Source organism: Lithobates pipiens, unplaced genomic scaffold (assembly GCF_037356315.1).
Source record: "Lithobates pipiens isolate NorthernLeopardFrog02 unplaced genomic scaffold, aLitPip1_a1.2 Scaffold_16, whole genome shotgun sequence".
NCBI lineage: Eukaryota > Metazoa > Chordata > Amphibia > Anura > Ranidae > Lithobates > Lithobates pipiens.
In genome coordinates this window covers 540,225,328-540,248,338 of record NW_027507748.1, presented here as the reverse complement: position 1 = coordinate 540,248,338, position 23,011 = coordinate 540,225,328, and the positions used below count along the sequence as shown (strand labels likewise).

The window sequence follows — 23,011 nt, the reverse complement described above, 5'->3', positions numbered from 1 at the left end:
CAACTCCAGGACATTGATGGCATCCCTCCTTCCCACCTGCCTCTAATTGCTGGTATGAAAAAGGAAAAAGGTAACCAAATGCCCATTTTACTGACCTGAAACCACAGTCGCCTTACACCGCCGGACCAATCCTTTCTCTCCTCTTCTGTTTAGGTTTACTAGGGGTCCTCCTTCAGGTGTCCACATTGCTGCCTGCATGATGTATATGTCTTTGGTGAAGGTGGCACTTCCAGCAGCCACATCCTCTCTTATAGGCTCCAGAGGTAGAGAAACTCTTATGCCGCGTACACACGGGCGGACTGTATGGCGTACTTAGTCCGTCGAAACACATTTCAGGGGACAGTCCGCTCGTGTGTGGGCTTCAGCGGACTTCTTCAGCGTGCAGTCCGGCGTACTAAGAATTTCTGATTTTTCGAAATTCTGTCCGTCGTACTTTGGTTTCAGCGGACAATCCGCTTGTCAGTATGCTAGTTCGACGGACTAAGAATGGCGCATGCCCAGAAAGGATTTACACGGCGGAAGGGTGCTTTGCTGTGTATTGGACTTCCTATTTCTAGTCCCGTCGTACGTGCTGTACACGTCATCGCGCAAGCTTTCGTCGGACTGTTTGGGTATCCGTGTGTGGTCAAGTCCGTTCAGTGGAAAGTATGACGGACTGTCCGTCGGATTGTATGACGGACTAAGTACGCCATACAGTCCGCTCGTGTGTACGCGGCATTAGTGGGAGAGAAGGGACTGGTGCCCAAGAACATAAGGAGCAAGGAAAATTCCTGCACCCCAGGGCATGAAATTAGCTTGGCTGATAGAGGAAACTGGCCAGAAAAAGACAGATGAGAGCTTTTCATCGTAAAATGCGACCGTGTGTATGCTCCATCGGAATTTAGCTGTCCAAATTTCCGCCAGCCAAAAATTGATAGCATGTTCTCAATTTTCCCGACGTAAAAACTTTCTATCGGTAATTCCGATTGTGTGTATGCAATTCCGACACGCCAAAAATCACGCATGCTCAGATTCAACTACGAGACAGAAGCTATTGGCTACTGGCTATTGAACTTCCTTTTTCTAGTCCCGTCGTACGTGTTGTACGTCACCACGTTTATAAACGATTGGAATTTGATGTGACTGTGTGTAGGCAAGACAGCTTGAGCCGAATTCCGTCGGGAAAACCATCAGAGCTTTTTCCAACGAGAATTCCAATCGTGTGTACGCGGCATTACTGTGCTCCATTACACTGCAGGATGGCTTAGGAATTTTTTTTTTATTTTTTTTTTTATTTGAAACAGTGATATAATTGATGCACAGTGCACTATTTTAAAGTGATTGTAAAGTCTTGTGTGTTTTTTTTTTTTTTTTTTGTTTTTTTTCGTTAAAATAACAACCATCTTTATACTTGCCTGCTCTGTGCAATGGTTTTGCACATAGCCCTGATCCTCTTATTCTTGGCTCCCCTGCCGGTGCTACTGGCTCATCCTCCCCTGCCAAATGCCCGACAGCAAGCCATTTGCTATGGGGGCATTTGTGCATGTCCATAAAAAAACGGAATGGGGCTCGGCCCTGCACCCTACTCCCTCATCACTGGCTGTGATTGACAGAAGTGGGAGCCAATGGTTGCTGTATCAGTTAATGAAGGAGAGAGACAAGAGAGCCTTGGCTCTTGTGCACATCGCTTATTCAAGATCCAGCTCAGGAAAATGTTTAAGAGGTTCTGCGGTGTAAGGGAGTTTTTTTTTTTTTATTTATTTTTTCTCCTTTCTGCATAGGATGCAGTAAGGTAAACAAAAAAAAAAAACGCCTGCCATTACAATCACTTTAAAATTAAAATTTTTTTGGAGTTGGGCTTTAACCTTTTCTCGTTTTCATCCCGCCAGTAACTGCTTTGTTTTGGTAAAAATATTTTGATTATGGATGACATTTTTCATATGTATTTGGAATTCAGATTTGTGTACATTCTCTCTACTCTCACTCCAAAGTGCTGTGTGGCAACGCATGTGCGCATTTTGAAGCTTTGAAATGGTATTAATTTTAAATGGCACCCTGACACACTTGAAAAAAAGACTTCTCTATTGCCAACCTTAGTTTGTTTTGATATTGGGTCTTGCCTTTCCCTTCATGGCCAAGCCCTGCTAACAGAGAACCTAAATCAGCAGGGTGGAGCAGAAACAGCTTTTCTGGCTTTGCACATGGGCGGTAATGCCTGTAGTTCGTGAATAGGCCATGTGTTTCGCTTAAGCCATCGGGCGCTGTGTGTAGGCAGTCCATGTAAGTGTATAGGGAAACAGTGGCTGCATGGACACAATTGCTCGTGCAAGTGAGCAGTCCCATATAGAGTGTGAGTTCAGGGCCATTCACCCACATGTCTGTCACATTGGGATGAGCGTCTCTGTCCATACAGCCGCTGCATCCCCATACACTTACATGGGAAACCTGCACAGCAGCTGGCAGCTCAAACCACCCACACATTCATGAACTACAGGCCTCATCGTCGGTGTGAGAGGTCCTGGGCATGATTAAACGTATGAAATTGTACATGGGGATTGTAAAGTGAAAGTGCAGTGTATTTTCTGTAAGGCAAACTGTCGGACGTCTCAATATTTTTAAAGTTGAACTCCAGGGAAAGGAAAAATGTTTGCTTGTATTGGGATTATTTTTTACTGTCCTGGGAGATGGGCTTTAAAGGTATTTTATGTGCTTTTACATGCTTGGTGTAATGTAGTCTTGTTGAAAAAATTGATTGTAGAGATAGTTACAATGAACAAAATAGATTTGTGACTTCTATCAAATTGAAAGTTTTTTTTTTTTTTTTTTTTTTTTTTTTTTTTTAAACCCAAAAACAAATGTTATGTTGTATGTGGAACTTGTATTACAGGAGGAGGAGTTTAATAGTCGTTTTTGGCCCTGTAGACTTTTAAATGGGAGCGTCTTAATGTTGACACAAGTTTTTGTGGTGCTCCTTGTAAAGTCTATGCAACCAAAACTGCGTGATCATCGTATTCCGTGATCTGTAAATTAATAATTTATCTGTAATTTGTCAAGCTCTCCTGTTGAGGCGTGTTCCCTAAGTGCTAACTAACATTAGGAGGGTCTCTCTGTTGCATTGAGGGATGGGTTTGTTCGAAAAGCTTCTGTGTAACTGAATGCTGCCACTCACATAATGTCAGTGGATTTTAATTTTTTTTTTTTTTTTTTTTTTTACAAAACATAAAAAAAAAAAAAAAAAAAAATCTTTGCCCAAAACGCCTGTTGCTAGGCAGTCTTCCTAATCTGCTACTTCCAGAGCTGTTCCTTCTCTTCATCCCTCGTGTGGGGTTCTGGGATATTGGGCACACTGTCTTCTGGGACCTGTGTGTGTCCCAGAAGACAGCTGCCCATTCACAAAGCACAGCGCGACTCGCTGCTGAGGGAGCCCTGAGAACCGAGCGATCGGCGGTGTTCAGTGGCTCGGTTCTTAGCCTAGAGCCAGTGGGGGACAGATGCCATCGGATCGATGCTGCATTCACCTAGGTAAGTATAATAAAAAGGAATTTTAGGAATCGTTAAATGTTTTGCTTGATTTACAGAATACGAAAATATTTAAAGGCATACAAAATAGCAGCTAAACAGATTCCATTCCGCATATAGTTTAGAAATGTTCAGATGCATCACAAGAAACGCCTACATATCACCGTGTGCGATTAAAATATGTAGAAAGTTATGTACATGGCATAATATGTTTAAGACTGGAAAGTGACCCAAAGAGTACAGAAATACTGGCTTAAAAATGGACATAAGCAGTTCTTAGCAGATAAAGATTTTTCAGTTAAAACGAGTCTAGAAAAGCGGTGGAAGAGCAGGTCAACGAAGGAGACGATAGCTAGGGGACCAGTTTTTTGTTTTTGGTTTTTAGAACAACCCATATGTTATGTGTTTTTCTCTCTTTTTAAAATGGTATTTACTGGATTATGCCATTGTAAAAAGGTGGAAGGCCCAGGAGGAGATGGTCAGGGCTGAGCAGTGAGTTGATGTGTTAGAAACCATAAATGCACCAGCACTAATTTAGATGATGGTGGTACTACATTCTCAGGGAAAATGCTTAGGAGGGAATCTTGAGGTCAAACGGCACTTGAATAGAGCACAAGTCCAAAATAGTTTAAAAGACAGCTGGCCAGTATCTGAATCATTTTATGGCACCGTCGGCGCATATGAATTGATGCGCCAGCAGCACTACAACACCTGAGGCAATAAGGAGAGTCGATCCTGCCCCAGGTGTATAGTTTTTGAGGGGTAGAATTTACAATTGTGTAAGCTTATGGGATGGAAAAAATAGGTATAACAGATTTCACCTCAAGCACGGTCATCCAGTGGTCTTCTTTATCACCTTAATCCCGCTTCAGCCCTCTACACACAAGTGTATCTTAGAACTCACTGCCACTAAGAGTAGAGTATAAGTCTCCTATCAAACCCTTTTTGGAAGTACCTGAGGGGACCACCATCTTAAGAACTTACAAAAAGGTTGTAAAGCATCAGGGTGAGCGTGATTGCTTATGTAAGGTGTGGCCATGATGTAGGTATTGAAGAAACAACTTGAGAGACCTGGTATTGGTCAACCATAAATTGAAAAGACATTAGGGTGTCTTTTTCATATAGTTGGTGAAGAAATATAATGCCTGCTTCTACCTATGATCAAAACCCTTTTATTTACTTTGAGGCAGACAAGTATTTGATCCCCTGCTGATTTTGTACATTTGCCCACTGACAAAAATGAAATATCTATAATTTTAATGACAGGTTTTTTGTTTAGTTTTTTTAAATGCATTTTATTATAAAACGTATGAATTGATTTGCATTTTAATGAGTGAAAGAAATATTTGACTCCTTCGCAAAACATGACTTAGTATCTGGTGGAAAAACTCTTGTTGGCAATCAGAGGTCAGACATTTCTTGTAGTTGACCACCAGGTTTGCACACATCTCAAGAGGGGTTTTGTCCAACTCCTCTTTGCAGGTCCTCTCTAAGTCATTAAGCTTTTGAGGCTGACGTTTGGTAACTCGAACTCTCAGCTTCCTACACATGTTTTCTATGGCCCTAAGGTCTGGAGACTGGCTAGGCCACTTCAGGACCTTAATGTGCTTCTTGAGCCACTTGTTTGTTGCCTTGGGTGTGTATTTTCGTTCATTGTCATGCTGGAATACCCATCCACGACACATTTTCCATACCCTGGCTAAGGGAAGGAGCTTCTCATCTAAGATTTGATGGTACATGGCCCGGTTCATCATCCCTTTTGATGCAATGAAGTTGTCCTGTCCCCTTAGCAGAAAAACACCCCCAAAGCATAACGTTTCCACCTCCATGTTTGACAATGGGGATGGTGTTCTTGGGGTCATAGGTAGCAATCATCATCCTCCTCCTCCTCTTCCAAACGTGGCGAGTTGAGTTGATGCCAAAGAGCTAGATTTTGGTCTCGTCTGACCACAACACTTTCACCCAGTTTTCCTCTGAAGCATTCAGATGTTCATTAGCAAAATTCAGATGGGCCTGCACATGTGCTTTCTTGAGCAGGGGGACCTTGCAGGCGCTGCAGGATTTCAGTCCTTAACGGTGTACGTAGTAGGTTACCAATTGTTGTCTAGGTGTCTATGGTCCCAGCTGCTTTTAGATCATTAACAAGATTCTCCCGTGTAGTTCTGGGCTGATTCCTCACCGTTCTCATGATCATTGAAACTCCACAAGGTGAGATATTTTTTGGAGCCCCAGACCGAGGGAGATTGACACTTATTTTGTAATTTGCGAACAATCGCACCAACAGTTGTCACCCTCTCACCAAGCTGCTTGGCGATGATCTTGTAGCCCATTCCAGCCTTGTGTAGGTCTACAATCTTGTCCCTGACCTTCTTGGACAGCTCTTTGGTCTTGGCCATGGTGGAGAGATTGGAATCTGATTGCTTCTGTGGGCTGGTGTCTTATTATACAGTTAACAAGCTGAGATTAGAGGCACTCCCTTTTAAGAGAGTGCTGCTAATCTCAACTTGTAACCTGTATAGGAGACACCTGGAAGCCAGAAATCTTGCCGATAGGGAATCAAATACTTCTTTCACTCATTAAAATGCAAATCAATTTATAAATTTTTTGAAATGCCCTTTTCTGGATATTTTTGTTATTCTGTCTCACTGTTAAAATAAGCGTACCAATAAATTATAGACTGATCAATTGTCAGTGGGCAAACATACAAAATCAACAGGAGATCAAATACTTTTTTCCCTCACTGTACCTAATTCCACATGGGATTGTTCCATATAGGCATGTACTGAAAGTCACTGCCTTCCAAGGTTTGCGAATCGGTAAAAGGGTAGGGTTGCCACTGTTTGGATTGAAAATGCTCAGCTTCCAGCAGAGAGACTAGGAGTCCTATGACGCATGAAATGAGTATCCACTGAATGGGATCTTGTAAAGTTTAGATTTACACCTTGCAATCTGCTGGATTTGGGAGGTAAAAAAATATAATTTAGGGTTGGGAATAACCAGATCGCCCCCATCTTTTGGCAGTTGGAGAGCTTTTAGCCTGATTCTTGACCTTCTTCCTTTCCAAATAAGGTCCATGAAGAGGGTTTCAATTTTTCTATATATCTTCTGGGGTATTATGGAGGATATATAGCAATTGCGACATTCACACTATTTTGATGAGGTTAACCCTCCCTATAATGGAGAGGGGCCTTAAACTTTATTTTCCCTGGAAAATGGCTGACTTGCATAGAGAAAGCAGTAAAGCTTGGTCGCTGTGTTTTACTGCTATAGAAGATGCATTGCATGTCTATGGTATTGGGCGATGTCTGTCTCTGGTACATATATCTTTATGAATTAAACACACAATCAAGGCTTTTAAACAATACTTACTGATAGATTGTGTACTTTAAAGTCCAAATCCAGCCATTTTTTTTTCCAATGGAGCGGGCAAGAGTTCAAGTTTCTCCTAAAGCGGTATTAAATTTGAACCCAAAAATAATATATTTGATGTGGTGGCTCCATTAGTTTTCCTTTTTTGTAGGCTTTTTCCCTCTGTTTTCCCATGGTGATTTGGCCAGTATCACACCTTCTGTCTTAAAGTGCCTCCACTCTGGATGAAGACGCACACACCTTTGGATAGCAGTATTGCCAGTCTTGCGGGGAGGGAAGTGTTAGATATACTAGCAGATTTATATACAATAACAAATTGAAGCCAAATCTCACACTTTATAGGTAGTTGCAGCAAGTTTTTTTTTTTTTTTCTTTTGGGGTAAAAGTTTTACATAAATAAAAGCTGACCATTTTAAACACCCCTGTCAGTGTTAAATGGTCTGTCCCAACCCTATAACTGTTACATTTGCAGGACAGCTTGGTCTTTTGAAAAACAAACCTACTTGCAGTATCACCAGGTGACAATAAAAGTGAAAAAAAAACCATAAAAAACCCCCCAAAAATAAAAAATACTAATGTAGTGATCGCATCCAAGAATTGGTAAACTGCAACATAATGTTTGCTTTTGGATTTATACCGCTTTAGGTTTGTACTGCTGTGTCATCATTGGGTAGCTCTTTCTGTGCATTTGAATTTATACCAAAAAAATATGTTTTAAGCCCTCCACACTTTAAATGTGTAGTCATCTCTGTCCTTTTCAGAAAGATGTCCCATCATGACTCGCTGTCACCAGGACAGGAAAAGACTGTGAATCTCCCCAACAGGGACACAGACAGCAAAAAAAAACCAAAAACTGTCTACTATGGGTAATGTACAGGTTATGTTACTTTGCAGATGCAGATATTTTAGTGGCAAAGGCCCATCTATGTTGTTGGGTTTTGTGTGATGGGCTGTTCTCTCTGATCTGGATGTTAGCTATGTGTACCTTTTTTATATCGGGACACAGAGGCAGCTGCTGGAGAGTACATGAAGTGAAGACTTACATTCACACTTCTGCCCATTTGACAGACATGGTCCCCTGTCATGGGTGATTATCATTCAAGCTCAGCCAGAAGTCTGGAGGAGACAGAGGCAGCTGCCTAAGGAGTACAGCTTGGCAGCAGCTTTGAACATCTATACTGTTTGATCATCTGTGCTACACTGCTGAAAAATGCAGAATATCAGAGGAATTCTAATGTGGTATATGCATGCAAGTGTGCAAAGTGGCAGCTGCTGCCCAACATCATACATTGCTGCAATACAGCCAGGTGAATTCCAACTATTTTAGGTTGTTGGCATGATGGTGACAGGCTGGGGGAAGGTGTGGAGGTCAAAAAGGCTCACTGGACACTTGCTGAGCCCTAGGCTCCAGCCTTGGTTGCCCAGTGAGTGATCCAGCTCTGGTGAGTAGAAAGAATTTAATTTATTTCTTGAGTGGTGAGGTCTTCTTGCTGTCTTTCCCTGATCTCCACCTGATTGCTGATATTGCCTCTGTTATTCTTGTTGTTCTCTAGTATGAGAGTAATCCAGCAATGACCAGCAAAGTTGCATCATGGCTCAAAAGCATCACACTGCTCTTCTCCATCCTGTGGTATAGCTGGGTGCCCAAAGCCCAGAAGCCTACCTCTATTCCTGTACTGTACATTAAGAAGGAACCGGCTGCACATCAATAATGTGGAAACATCCAGTGAGTTTAAAGAGCAAGCAGTAAGGACAAGCCTCGCAAACAGGCAACCCCCCACTCGAACACGGTTCATCCCCTACAGGACTTAAATAGGAACTAATGACAGTCCCTATGATTAGCAATAAACCAAAAACCGTGCAGAGCAAGAAATGAATAAACATGAAGTCCATGTAACATGAATGGTGAACCACAAAGCCCAGGAGGTAGTAGGGAAGAAGTTCCACATAATGGAAAATGGCAGGCGCAACAGCTTCAAGTTACAGTCCCTCCACCTCCAGGGTAATCACCTCAATCAATGGACTCCTGAACTAACAGGCAGTCAAAACTTGCATGTCCCACCGAGTGGGTAAATGGGCACCAGGAACTGGAAAATACCAAGAACTGGAACTCCCGAAATCCAGGACAATATGTAGGTCGAAAGAGAGCTGTACATCATAGACTTGCACACTGCCATCACCACATGAATTTCCCCTCAAGTACAAGATTATATACTGTATGACCAGGCACCTAAGCCACCCCACTCGTTGGCCCTCACCTTATCTTACCCCTGTAGGAAGTAATCTGTGTTGGGCACATGGCGTCAAGTGCGAGGTTGCCTGTGTGTGCCGCTTGTCCTTACTGCTTGCTTATTAAAGCGATATTAAAGTCTTGTTTTTTTAATTTTTTTAAATAAACATTATACTTGTCTCCTCTTTTCGGGTTCCTCACTGGTGCTACTTGCTCCTCCCTCCTGACGGGTGCCTCCGCAGCTTGCTCTGGGGGCACTCAAGCAGGCGTGCTCCCGACCCACGGCTCTGTGGGTTCATTCACCCATAGAGCTGTGGTTTGGCCCTGCCCCTCCATCTCTTTATTGGCTCACTGGCTGTGATTAACAGCAACGGGAACCAATGGCTCGCTCTGAAGCCAAAAGCCAATGAGTGTGAGTCCCCGGAGAGGCAAGGCTCTCGTGTACACCTCTGGATCGAGAGGGCTCAGGCAAGTATTAGAGGGGCTGCTGCACAGAGAAGGTTTTTTTTTTTTTTTTATCTCCGTGCATAGAATGTATGAAGATAAAAAATGTTGTGCCTTTTACAAGAACTTTAAACTCAATGAATGTTTTTATGTCGCTGGTGTGCAGGCTCGTTTGTTCTTAATCAGTACGTAATACAGAAATCTTTAAATGAGGGTCATGCAAGATCTGTGAAGCCAGTAATTCATCTGCCACATGCTTGAAATCTTTATATCCCCTTTAGATTAATAGCAAGCATTCTGTATTAGCTTTAACAGTGGACAGTGCAGTCTCGAGTCAGTCTGTTAAAATAGTGAAGGGAGGAGTGGGGAAGTGCCTTGCCATCCTAAACTATGGGGCTATGGATGCACACAGTTTAGAGAGACATAACTCTAGTCCCTGCATACATGGATGGCTCTGTAGAACACTGCAAGAGAAAGAAGCCACCCTTAAATCATAAACCTAGGGCAGCAGTCATGGCACCAGCTGAAACTGTAACATAGCCAAGGATTAAAAGATAAAGAATCTGTATCCTCATAAAGTGATTAAATCAGCGGCTGAAAGTGCTCAAATAACTGAGGGTTTAATATCACAGTTAAGCAGAGCTTCACTACATCTGAGCACCACAAACCAAAAACACTATTTAATTCATTTTTACCACTCAAAGCAAACTGCCCCCATCCAACCATGTGCTTTATTTTGTTGAGACATCACTTTGAAAAACACCCCCCCTAGTGTTTTTAACTGTGGAGATCTTCAGTAAGGGCAGATGGTTCATGTAGCATTTTCTTCCTGGAATCCATATGCTCTTAGCTCAGGCACGCATGCAGGCGAGTGCGCTTAGCTGTGAAAACTCCTCCTCTCCTCTGTCAGACTCCTGGAATGTATAATATCATTTGGAAAAAAAGAAAAAAGAACTGCGCAATTCCTAATATTTCATATTAGGATATAAATATCCCAACAGTGAAGCACAAGGGTGCTCGATATTGCATGAAAAATACCATAAACACCAAAATTAAATACATTGACTGCATATAATACAATACAATAATGAATATATGTGTGATGTCACCAATTGATATAAACAAACCCTATTATCATAAACACTAAATCTCAATAATTCTGGTGCCCAGAAAAAGGGACATACAGAAAAAAAGCCTACAAAAAACATGAGTCACATAGATAGTTGATATGGCAACATTGTAAAGTCCTTGTGAGTAAAATGAAAAAACACCACGTGTCCGAGGTGACTGTCCAAATTCTAAACCATATGTTGACCTGAAGCAAAATAAGGTGCACCACCACCATGTAGATAACAATGGCTCCTTACCAGATGCCCCAGTAAGGAGCGCTTGTCTTAAAAATCAGGTCAGAGTGTGCATCAATCTTGAATCATCAAAGACAGAAACCCCTTGGAGCAGGACTCGAATGTATTCCAACAAAGAGGCAAATGGTCCACCTCCTCTGGTGGACCATTTGCCTCTTTGTTGGAATACATTCGAGTCCTGCTCCAAGGGGTTTCTGTCTTTGATGATTCAAGATTGATGCACACTCTGACCTGATTTTTAAGACAAGCGCTCCTTACTGGGGCATCTGGTAAGGAGCCATTGTTATCTACATGGTGGTGGTGCACCTTATTTTGCTTCACGTCAACATATGGTTTAGAATTTGGACAGTCACCTCGGACACGTGGTGTTTTTTCATTTTACTCACAAGGACTTTACAATGTTGCCATATCAACTATCTATGTGACTCATGTTTTTTGTAGGCTTTTTTTCTGTATGTCCCTTTTTCTGGGCACCAGAATTATTGAGATTTAGTGTTTATGATAATAGGGTTTGTTTATATCAATTGGTGACATCACACATATATTCATTATTGTATTATTATATGCAGTCAATGTATTTAATTTTGGTGTTTATGGTATTTTTCATGTAATATCGAGCACCCTTGTGCTTCACTGTTGGGATATTTATATCCTAATATGAAATATTAGGAATTGCGCAGTTCTTTTTTCTTTTTTTTCATTTCACACATATATAGCATTTTTGGTATATATTTTGAATTGCTGCATCACATATATTTTTGGTTTTTCACTGTAGCGCAGATTTCCTTTTTTTTTTTTTTTCTTATAATATCATTTGCCTAGGCAAGAAACTTAAATGTAAAAAAGAAAAGTTTAAAACCAGTAAATATGATATATTTTCCTATCTATTTACTAATGCTAGCAGCATAGGAATTAAAAACCGTCAATGTTGATTGAGAGCGCGAGCTTCCACTTTAACGTAAATTCACGTTTTGAGGATTAAGAATAATCAGTGTTGATTGGGCTGTTGGCCAATATTTTGAGTCTGACAGACCACTCTCATAAAAGGAACAGTTTGAAGACCAGACCGTGCTCGCTGTGATTTGTGTAATTGCTTGAAATTTTTTTTATCTGTATACTGTATATAATTGAGAGGTCAGTCATATTTTTGATAGTTTCCTCTGTCTTAAATGGTTTCCATACTGTCTGTGAAATCCAAAGCATGTCCCCATTGGTGAAATCCCTATTCAGTGTGCTGTATCAGGACACCTGTTATCTCCATGGAGTTAGTTATTAGTGGCAAATGATCTAACCTGCAAGGCTTGGGATTCCCTACATAGATCCACTTCTATCTAAAGAGCAAATGTATACAGAATGTTTCCTTGATATTTTCTAATCTATATGACTTGGCTTTGTTACACCTTGGTCAGCCATGCACATGGTAGGAACACTGATGCACTACCATGGTGGCAATCTATGATGGGATTCTAACTCGTATTGGTACTTGAGCAATTGTTTTGGTGTTGGTAAATCAAAGATGTAGGCTTATGGAAATTGATGTGCATGTATATTCTTCAATTTCAGGGTGGATGGGAAAGAGCCACCTCTGGAAGGCCGTCTAGAAGGGAAGACTCCTCTGCGTGACTTTCCTAGATTATCACCTGAGAACAAGGAAGTTCGACCCTTTCGGCCTCCAAGGAATGGGATGGTCACACATGTCCAGCGATGTGAACAGAAGAACATAGATCAGGTAGGCACATGGTATAAAAGATCAGAGTTTTTTTGTCCAGATTGAAGTGTTGGTTCTAATATGTTCTTCCTTCTCCAAACAGAACAGAGAAGTGGCTCTTCCCCCTGATGAGAGGATTTCTGAATCGATCAATTCACAGCATTTTGCAGGTACCTGAAAACCTCCTTTGGTCCGATATATCATGCTGTCCTCTAAATACTGGAAAATGTGATGGACTATAAGCTATCTGGGGAAATCTAGTGTGTGTATATGAATATGCTTTAGCTCTGTTTAATGCACGATAACTGCTATTCTTCAACCGTTTTAATGTACCTCAAAGGATTCAGGTAATATGTGATAGGTTTCCTTAACGAAAGGCCAAAGTACATAAACTAACTTAAAAAAACTCTGGTCAAAGCTGGAAATAAAACCTTGGTACTAAAGCTTTCCATCCAGGCACAGCTATAGCTATACTTGGTCAAACTCTGTTTTGTTGGTAACATGATGAGAACCCCCAACTTTGACGCATTAGTTACTCCCAAGACCACCTGCTGGGCCTAATGTGTAAAAAAAAAATGTAAGTTTTTACAGCATCCATTTAGAATGAAACTTTAAAAAAAAAAAAAATTAGAGATTGTAAGCCTTCCAGCAGTGCCTGCACACTACGGAGAAGGCTGACATCTTTTCCTGGAGTTACTTCCAGGTTCGCGGGCTCAGGCGCTGTGACTGGCCAGAGCCGCGATAAAGTCATGGCACAGGGCTCGGAAGGAACGGCACCCAAAGCTGAGTGCGTGTGACAGTGATGTCACTGGCTGCATGTAATGTAAATATCTCCTAAAAGGTACAGGAAATATTTACACTACCTATAGGTAAGCCTTATGGGCTTAGCTATAGGTAAATGTCAGCGGAGGAATTTTACTTCCTCTTTAAAGTGGAACTATAGGCAAAACCTTCCTTTTCATTTTGGGGCCCCTGTCCCATAGTCAAACAGGAAGTGAGAGGAAATCCCTGCAAATTAAAGGGAAATCCTTGAGGACCTCCAGCTCACCAGAACTAGTGTCCCCATTGGAAGATTTCCCCTCTATTACTTTTCTGAGGACAACGTAAAATTTGGGATTTTCTTTTTACTTTCAGTGATAATGGTAAACAGGACAAAGAGAGAGGTGGACTCTCCTTAATGGGGGCATAGACAGCAATAAAAACTGACAGGTGTTCTAATCCCTCTGCACGCTATCAAAACCTAAAGTTTTGCCTTTTTAGTCCTACTTTAAAGGGGAGTTCCATCCAAAAATGGAACTTCCGCTTTTACGGTTCCTCCCCCCCCCCCCCCTCCAGTGTCACATTTGGCACCTTTCAGGGGGGAAGGGAGTGCTCCCACTTCTGGGCATAGATACCCCCCCCCCCACACACTGTATTCTGGGAGACACGCAGGTCCCAGAAAACAGCAGGGACTAGTGGGATAGTGCAGTAAGGAACCAGGAAGTGAAGCAGCAAGGCTTCACTGCCTGATTCCCTTACCGAGGATGGCAGCAGGAGCACCCGACAGCCGAGGGATAAGATTGGCTTCAGGTGCCAACATTGCGGGCACCTGGAAAGGTAAGTGTCCTTATTTTAAAAGTCAGCGGCTGCAGTATTTGTAGCTACTGACTTTAAAAAAAAAAAAAAAAAAAAAAAAAAACAGCGGAACTCCGCTTTCTGCGTGTAACTTTTTTTTTAACAGTTATGTACATGGGGGGAACCTGTGACACGGGTTCAAAAGTGCTGGCTATGATCACCCTTTCCACCTCTGCGCTCCATTCATAGAATCCATAATATTCCCACAATGCAAAGCACTGTATGAATGGAGCAATAGGCAGATGAATGAAAGGTCTGCCTGCTCCATTCATTGAGTGCTTTTCACTGTGTGAACAGTAAAGTACAGTTTCTATGAGAGTGGGTGGAAAGATCAGGCATATTCAGCATTTTTGATACGTACCTGTCACAGCTGCAGTGTCATAATAACCCTCGGAGTACTAAAAGATCACAGCTGCCAGAGTATCTGGGGCAGAGGACCAAAGATGTAAACCCAACACAGTAGCCCACAGCACGTTTTTTTTGTTTAATTTTTTTTTAATTATTATTATTTCTCTCAACTTCAGCTTTAAGACACCATAATACTACTACCACCAGGAGACCACCATTGTTTTATCTCAAGTGCAACTTTAGCCAAAACTTTTTTGTTTTTAGCTTTAGATAGCAGTGAAAAGAAAATGGGCATTCCAAATTATTTCCATTCATTGTAAGTACTGACCCTGAAACTCCAAATTTTAAGTTTGCCCACCTTACAGAATTTTTTTATTTTATTTTGTTCCCCCACAGCTTGTGACTCACTCACTCGGACCCTGGACAGTGGTATTGGGACATTTCCTCCACCCGATTACTGTGGAGGAACGCCAAACAAAAGTGCCCCAAAGATAAAGCCTAGGCAGGAGTCTCCCTCTGTCCTTCCAGTGGGAAGGTTTTCTGCTTTCCCTAAGGTTCCCAGAAGAGCACGGACTTTGGAGAGGGACATGAGGGGTGTAGAGGAAATGTACCCCCCGGGACAGCATCAGAGTATTCCAGCTTTCCATGCACTGTTGGCAGAGCCAGAACCCACTGTGGGACACAGGGTGTATAGAGAAGGTATGTCTCTCTAAGTTCTCAATAGTTTGGTTCTTAGAAGTAGTAGTAGTCTAACCTTTCATACATATACTGTGCATAGACCTCATCTGTAAAGCAAAGGGAAATGTATAAAATGTTGTAAATCACAGCAAGCAGTTAGAATTAAAGCAAAAATGTAATATAATGCAGCTTATCAATCCTTAGATTTAGTGGTTTCAATAGTTTCCTTTTAGGTTTTTTCCTTCTGTTTCCACCTGGTGATCTGCCCAGTAACACAGCTCCTGTATTCGAGACCCCCACTCTGGATGGAGAAACAACATGCACATCTTTTGGACAGCAACATTTCTAGTCTGGGGGGAGGCAGTGTTACACAAACAAATAAAGCCAAACTCCAGTTAACACTTTAGGGTCCGTTCACACAGGGGCAACACGACTTTCAACACGACTTTTGGAGGTAACTTGGACATGATCTGAACACGACTTGGGGCGACTTACAACACGACTTTAAGTCGCCCCAGGCCAGGCGACTTTTGCCGCGGCCAATCAGAGAATGAGCTCTCAAGGGGAAACTCCACGCCAAATTTCTGAAAAAAATTTGGCGTGGGTTCCCCCCTCCGAGAGCATACTAGGCCCTTGGGTCTGGTATGGATATTAAGGGGAACCCCCCAGATCCATGCCAAACCCTTATCCAAACACGCTACCCGGCCGGCCAGGAAAGGGGGTGGGGACGAGCGTGCGCCCCCCCCCTCCTCAGCCGTACCAGGCCGCGTGCCCTCAACATGGGGAGGTGCCTTGGGGAAGGAGGGGGCCGCGCGCCCCCCCCCCCCCCACCCCAAAGCACCTTGTCCCCATGTTGATGAGGACAAGGGCCTCTTCCCGACAACCCTGGCCATTGGTTGTCGGGGTCTGTGGGCGGGGGGCTTACCGGAATCCGGAAGCCCCCTTTAATCCCGGCCCCCCCACCCTATGTGAATGAGTATGGGGTACAACGTACCCCTACCCATTCACCTGCGAAAAAAATGTAAAAAAACAACACAGGGTTAAAATAGTTTATTGCACAGCTCCGGGAGTCTTCCGTCTTCGGGGGTCTTCTCGCCAGACTCTATCTTCTGCTAGCACTTTTGCTAGCGGAGGAGCCCGGCTTTATTCTTCGTCGCCGCCCTCTTCTTCCTACTGCTGGGACTGTGACATCAACCGGCGACCCCGCCCCTTGTCCCTATATAAGTCGCCGCGCACCGTGTCCCTGGCATTGCGGCCGGAGAGGGTGACGAGTCAACATCTTCAGAAGAACAACGGACGGCGGCGCCGACAGAAGAACCAAGGTACCCCCATGTTGAGGGCATACGGCCTGGTACGGCTCAGGAGGGGGGGCGCACGCTCGTCCCCACCCCCTTTCCTGGCCGGCCGGGTAGCGTGCTCAGATAGGGGTCTGGTATGGATCTGGGGGGGACCCCACGCCTTTTTTTCGGCATAGGGGTTTCCCCTTAATAACCTTACCAGACCTAAGGGCCTGGTATGCTCTCGGAGGGGGAACCCACGCCAAATTTTTTTCATAAATTTGGTGTGGAGTTCCCTCTTGAGCGCTTATAATTCTGTCAGTCGCCTCCGTTATAGACGGAGATCAGACTTGAAGGAGACCTCCATTGAAATCAATGGGTACCGGTCGCCTACAAGTTGGATTCAAGTAGTACAGGAACCTTTTCTGAAATCTGAGCGACTTCAGTAGTGTGCATTAAGACTGCTCTCATTCACTTACATTGATTTTTAAATGTCCGACCTGGGGCGACCTGAAGTCGGATCTGAGTTGCCCCTGTGTGAACGGACCCTTAAGCAGTTACAGCAACAGTTTTGTTGCTTTTAAGATAAAAATATTGCAAAAATAAAAGCTGACCATTTTAAGCACCACTGTTGGTGTTAAAGTGGTTGTAAACCCTTACAAACCACTTTGACCTACAGGTAAGCCTAGATTAAGGCTTACCTGTAGGTCCAAGCAATATCTCCTAAACCTATATGGTTTAGGAGATATTTGCCCGAAAACGGGCACCGCTGTCTACGGCGCATGCGCCGTAGACAGCGGCGCGCAGGCGCACTGAGCGCGGCAGTTCCAAGAATGGAGCTGCCGCATTTGTCGACTCCCGTGCGCATGCGCGGGAGTGACGTCATCGCGGCTTCGCCGAATGACAGCGGCGGAGCTGCGAGACGCCACCAGCAAGATGGATGCGGCGGACTACAGGGGACAGCGGCGACTTCTCTGGCTCCTGTGTCAGGTAAGTGACACATAATGGGCTACTATGCAATGCATAGTAGTCCATTATGCTTTACCTTTGCAGGGAAAAAAAGAGGAAGTAAACTCATCAGGGTTTACTTCCTCTTTAAGTAGTTTGTCTCAACCCTCTAACTGCTGCTTTCTCTGAACAGCTTGTTCTTTTAAAAAACAGCAGACTTACGGCCAGGTGCATCAGATGAAAATAGTTTCCCAAAAAAGGAAACTGATGCAGCCATCCCATCTAAGAATTGGTAAGCTGTAATATAAAATATGGTTTTGGGTTTAATGCTGCTTTAACCCCCCCCCCGGGCAGTACGCATATATGAAAAAAAATCCTAGATCAAGGTTTGATCTAGATAAGTGCCAGTGTTATTGCCTGGGTCAAAGGTCATGGTCTGTATATTTTGGGCAGAATTTTTATTTTTTTCCTTTTTTGGGAAATTTAGTATCCGTGTCAGTATATTTTAGGTAGGAAAAAAAAAAGCAAAATGCGCTCTATTGTTTCTGGGCTGTACTACGGGTACAAACAACAAATAAGACACACGTGTAGTATTATTGAGACCGTCAGGAGTATTTACTTTGGGTTGTTCTTTGCTGGTAGGTTATAGTAGCAATCAGAAATACACAGCTAATTAAAAAAAAAAAATAATTCCCACTATATAAAGTCTAATTTAAAGCAGTTGTGATATGTACGGTTTTACTAACGCATGTCAAAGTTGCAAAATTGTGCTTGGGCATTAACATTTGTTTTACCCTTAGGTGTGAAAAGGTGTTAATTTTTTCATTGATCTCGCTAAATGATACTGAATTCTAACTGGATATGTACTGCATATGGTTAATGTAAATCAGTGGTTCTCAACCTCAGTCCTCAAGTACCCCAACAGGCCATGTTTGCAGGTTTTCCTTTTTATCTTGCACAGGTGCTTTAAATCAGTCAATGGTTTGGTATTTTGGACAGCTATTTTATCTAAGAGAAATCCCCAAAACATGGCCTGTTGGCGGTTACTTGAGTACTGAGGTTGAGAACCACTGGTGTAAATGGTAGCCTTAAATTATTTTATAGCTGCTACTATAAACTTAACATAGGGTTCCTTCTAATGTAGATTCCAGTAGAGATCACAGTTTACCACAGCAGAACAAGAACTGGACCTTTCCCAATGCCAAGATCAATGCTGGCTCTGCAGAGAGCTTCCGGTCCAGGGTGCATGATCTGGAAGAGGTAAGAGGAAGTTCCTTGAAGCGGCACCAATGGAAGGCTGTCATAAAAGTACTTTTCTGAGGACTGCATTGAGCTTAAGTGTTTTTTTTTTTTTTTTTTTTCTTTCTTTCATGAGGTCGTTCTAAATTGGCCATAGACATAAGATGGTAATCATATAATGTTCATTTTCTAGAACAGTCTTTCTCAACATTTTTACCCAAGAGAAACCCTTGAAATAATTTTCACGTCTTAGGGAACTCTTAATAAAATAAATTGGGGTTAGAGGGAAAGATGACCTGTACAGTGGTGGTCAGAATGCCACCCTTACAGACAGCTAAAAAATGATCATTGGTGTCATTCTGCCGGGGACCTGTCAAGTGGCATTGGACTGGGAATTATGCAGGCTCCATCATTTGGGAAGCCAGCTCGGCCACAGCTCAAGGAACTCTCAGTAACCTCTGGAGGAAACTTGGTTGAGAATGGCTGCTCTATAACAATAGATATACACTGTTCATAGATCAGTTCTTCCCTTGAAATTGGTCAGCAAGGTTGTATTTGCAAGGTCACTGATGAAACCTAGATATAGTTTTCTGAGCTGATCATATCTAGACCAAATGAAGAACATCTATGTCTACCATTATGGTCACATGCTGCCATATTTTTGGGTCAGACGCCATAAACCTTCCTTTAGCTAAATACTAATGTATATAATAGATGTACACTTTCTCTAGCAAGAATTGTTGTTTGTATGTGCCATCACACACTTTTCCACCCTATGTTTATCTGCGTAGATATTGCTTGGATTAGTGGCGGCTGGTGCTCAATATTTTGGTGGGTGTGCCCCGAGCCCATCCTTTAGATCCTGAGGCTCCAATTGGCTTCAATAAACGCGTGCTTCAAAAAAAGACCCTGTTGAAATCAATGCATCTGGTGCCCTGCATGTAGATTAGTGGTCAGGCGCATGGATTAGGGCAGCAGCACCCCTGTGCCCCATATGGATGGACCGCCACTGGTTTGAACTCTTTATTGAGTTGACATTGTATCAAGACAAAAAGACTGCCATTGCTGACCTCCTCCTAGTTCCCTTGGTGTCCCTGTCTTCACTATTGAGTTATTGACCCCGAACCAGAGTACAGATTAGAAAGGGGAAATCTGAACTCGCGCTCTTTAGACTTTCTCCATGACAGCCATTGAATTGGCATTGCAGGCAACTAGCATTTTTATAAGTGGAGGTCAGCAATGGTAGTCTCATGCAGTACAAGTTTCCTCTGTGGGCTTCATGACCTTCAAGGGCAGCAGTTGTCTAATCTGTGTTTGAGCAACAACTGCTTTTCTTTATAAAAATAGATTTGCTTTTTTTTGCTGTGGGTATATACTGTGTATGTATGTTTATGTGTGTGTATATTATATAATATATAATGTGTATATGTGTGTGTGTGTGTGTATATGTATATGTGTGTGTATATATATATATATATATATATATATGTGTATATGTGTGTGTGTGTGTGTGTGTGTGTGTATATATTTATATTGCATCGTTTGAAAAATAGGTACTTGCACATTGGCTTTAATGAGGAGTTTTCGGTATACCTGAATTGATCTGTCGGTTAGCTTCAATAGATAACCATGAATAAATGATACAAGTGTGCAGCAGCACTCGGTGCTTCCAAATGAGCAAGATTATTGTGTCAAAGCAGAGACAGAGATAATCACATCTCCTCTCTGCCTTGAGGAAATAAGGGAGTGTTCTGTCACCAGAGAGGAGAACGCAGAGCCACGTCTGCTGTGTTCAGGGAAAATTACTTTAATTAAAAAAGAATGAGATCATTTTTATTGTTAATGCTTAAACCCTTCTCACAGAAGACATACACTATCTAACAATTTAAATGACCACTGCAGTTGTGTACATTGCCAGTATCAAGATTGTATATAATTTTTGTATAAATTTACGTTTTTTTTTTTTTTTTTTTAAGGATTTGATCGTATAATTACACTACATGGTTTTAGACAGTTTCTGCTGTCCTCTGTTATTTTTTTTGATATTGTGAACTCCCACATTAAACGCCCTTTTTAATCAGAACCTAACAAACACGATGGATAGCCAGATGTGTTGTAGATATGACTACTTGTCAAAAATGTCACAAGGTTGCTATTTTATGGGCAACATAACACTATTAAGACCCCTTGCACCCTGAAGGTGCTTTCAAGGCACATTAGCGCTAAAAATAGCGCCTGTAAAGCACCTGAAAAAAGCCTTATCTGCAATCCCAGTGTGAAAGCCTGAGTGCTTTCACACTGGGGTGCTGCACTGGCAGGACGTAGAAAAAAAAAATCCTGCAGGCAGCTTCTTTGAGGTGTTTTAGGAGCGGTGTGTTCACAGCTCCTAAAGCACCCCTGCCCGTTGATCGGCAGCGGCACTTTGCAGGCACTTTTAACTCTTTATTTTGGCGCTAGCAGGGGTTAAAAGCAGGTTTACCGCCGATGCCCAGGCGCTGGCAGTGTGAAAGGGCTCTAAAACCCAACCCTAAGGAACTATGCCCACACTGCAAGGTTTATTGTTTGAGTCTAGGGAACCTATTAAAGTAGATTTATGTACCTGATCCTCCACGCTGATTAACAGACGTGCAGAGACTAGTCTATGATGTCGGGTATATACATTCCTGTTTAAAAGTGAAAGGTTTCTTGGTATATTTTTTTATTGGTATAAATACATACTGTGAGAAATGGAATCTGTGCATCTGTAGTGTATAATAATCATGCTTCTTGCTCACATTAGTCATTGTTGACCTTTTGCATTGTTTTTTTTTTTTTTTATTTTAGATCCCATCAGAAGGAGACAGAGACTGTGACATGTCTGGGTATGCCCATCCATCAATCTGTTTCCCGGGCACTGTGAGCAGCCGCACCCCCAGCACTTCAGAAGTTGGCGACGAGGGTACAAGTGAAGCCAAATCTCGAGACAACGAGCAGGGTCAGACAGGGCTGGAGAACTCTGAATCCTTGAGTGATTCACTCTACGACAGCCTGTCATCTTGCGGGAGCCAAGGCTAATGGCGCATTCCTACACCACCTTAATAGTACAAGCTGCCGGACACCTAGATTAACACTGCAGATGTAGACTGACCATACCGGCTGCCTGTGGGTGCTATTCTATGTGGAGTCTTTGTCCTTTTCATGACCATATTGCTCCTCTAGAAAGACCTTGTCCATCCCACATGAGCCTCAATACCCCCCAAGTATTAGCAACATACTAGAGTCTTGTTGCCTCAGACCTTACAGGTAAAAGTCCTGATATCCTGCGGAACTGTTGCCTCAGCCTTTGCCTCGTTCTGTCCCAGTCTGCGGTGGGTCCTCTGGTTTACTCCCCTATTTCATAGGTTGCAATCGTTCTTGTATTTCGTTTTTGTTGTGTCATCTATGGGTTGCCCCTTTACTATGCATTTATACCACCAGCTTAATTGATGTCCTTTACAGCAGGAAGACTGGTGAAGGGGGATTTCACGGGTTACTAGATTACCTCACATCTCAGTCTCACTAATCAGTACCCCAGCTATGTGTTAATGCACTGATCCAGAAGCTGAATACCACCTCTTAATAATTTTTATCAGGGAGCACGTCTGGGAAGGAAGTTCTTTCTCAGCTGCCTATCTGGAGTTATTGTGATCATTATTAGGGCGTATTGACCAGTTTGACCAGATGTGACACTTGCTTCCGTGACCCCTAGATTTGTTTTTGTTTACTTGTTTTTGTTTTGTTTTTTTGTTCTTTTTTTTTTTTTTGATTTATACTTGTGCTGTTTTATATAAATATATATTTTTATTTGTGTAAATGTTTAGTTTTTACTTTTCCTTTTTTATGCATTGTGTTTTTTTTTTTATTATTTCAATGCTGTTGCTCTCAAGATGGTGCTAACCAGGAAAAATATTCTTTGTCAAATTTTTTTTTTTTCTCCTCCTTTTCCTTTATATATTTTTTTTTTTAATTTTATATCATTCTTTGTCTTATTTATATAAGTTATTGTGACTGTTTTTCTGCCTCACTTTCCTTTTAAGCTAAAATAATAAAAAATCTAAATAAATTTCAGATGTATGTGTCCTTTTTTTATTTTTTTTATATATATATATAACTGGCTTACCTTTTTGATAAGGTGTATTTACGTGCTTGTTTGAAACATCAGTAAATAGAATATCCAACTGGTTTATGAAAAATGATTCTTCGCATTTACAAATATATTAATATTTTGAAAGCTTATGGGAACATTTCCCTTAACAGAGGGGATCCTGTCAAGTGT

At 42.2% G+C, this 23,011-nt stretch overlaps 1 protein-coding gene across 3 annotated transcripts in view; it reads left to right on the top strand.

The window, feature by feature from the left end:
* NCKAP5L (NCK associated protein 5 like) overlaps positions 1-22,803 on the top strand; it is a 117,378-nt gene extending 94,575 nt beyond the window's left edge. For 2 of the 3 annotated variants that reach the window (XM_077483302.1, XM_077483303.1), the window contains exons 9-14: positions 7,629-7,733; positions 12,469-12,634; positions 12,717-12,783; positions 14,972-15,274; positions 18,623-18,738; positions 21,541-22,803. In XM_077483302.1, the coding sequence (XP_077339428.1) occupies positions 7,629-7,733; positions 12,469-12,634; positions 12,717-12,783; positions 14,972-15,274; positions 18,623-18,738; positions 21,541-21,771 (988 nt within the window). In that variant the 3' untranslated portion in view covers positions 21,772-22,803. The remainder of the gene's footprint in view (positions 1-7,628; positions 7,734-12,468; positions 12,635-12,716; positions 12,784-14,971; positions 15,275-18,622; positions 18,739-21,540) is intronic. The other variant, XM_077483304.1, reaches the window with a different exon arrangement.
* Positions 22,804-23,011: the final 208 nt, after the last annotated feature.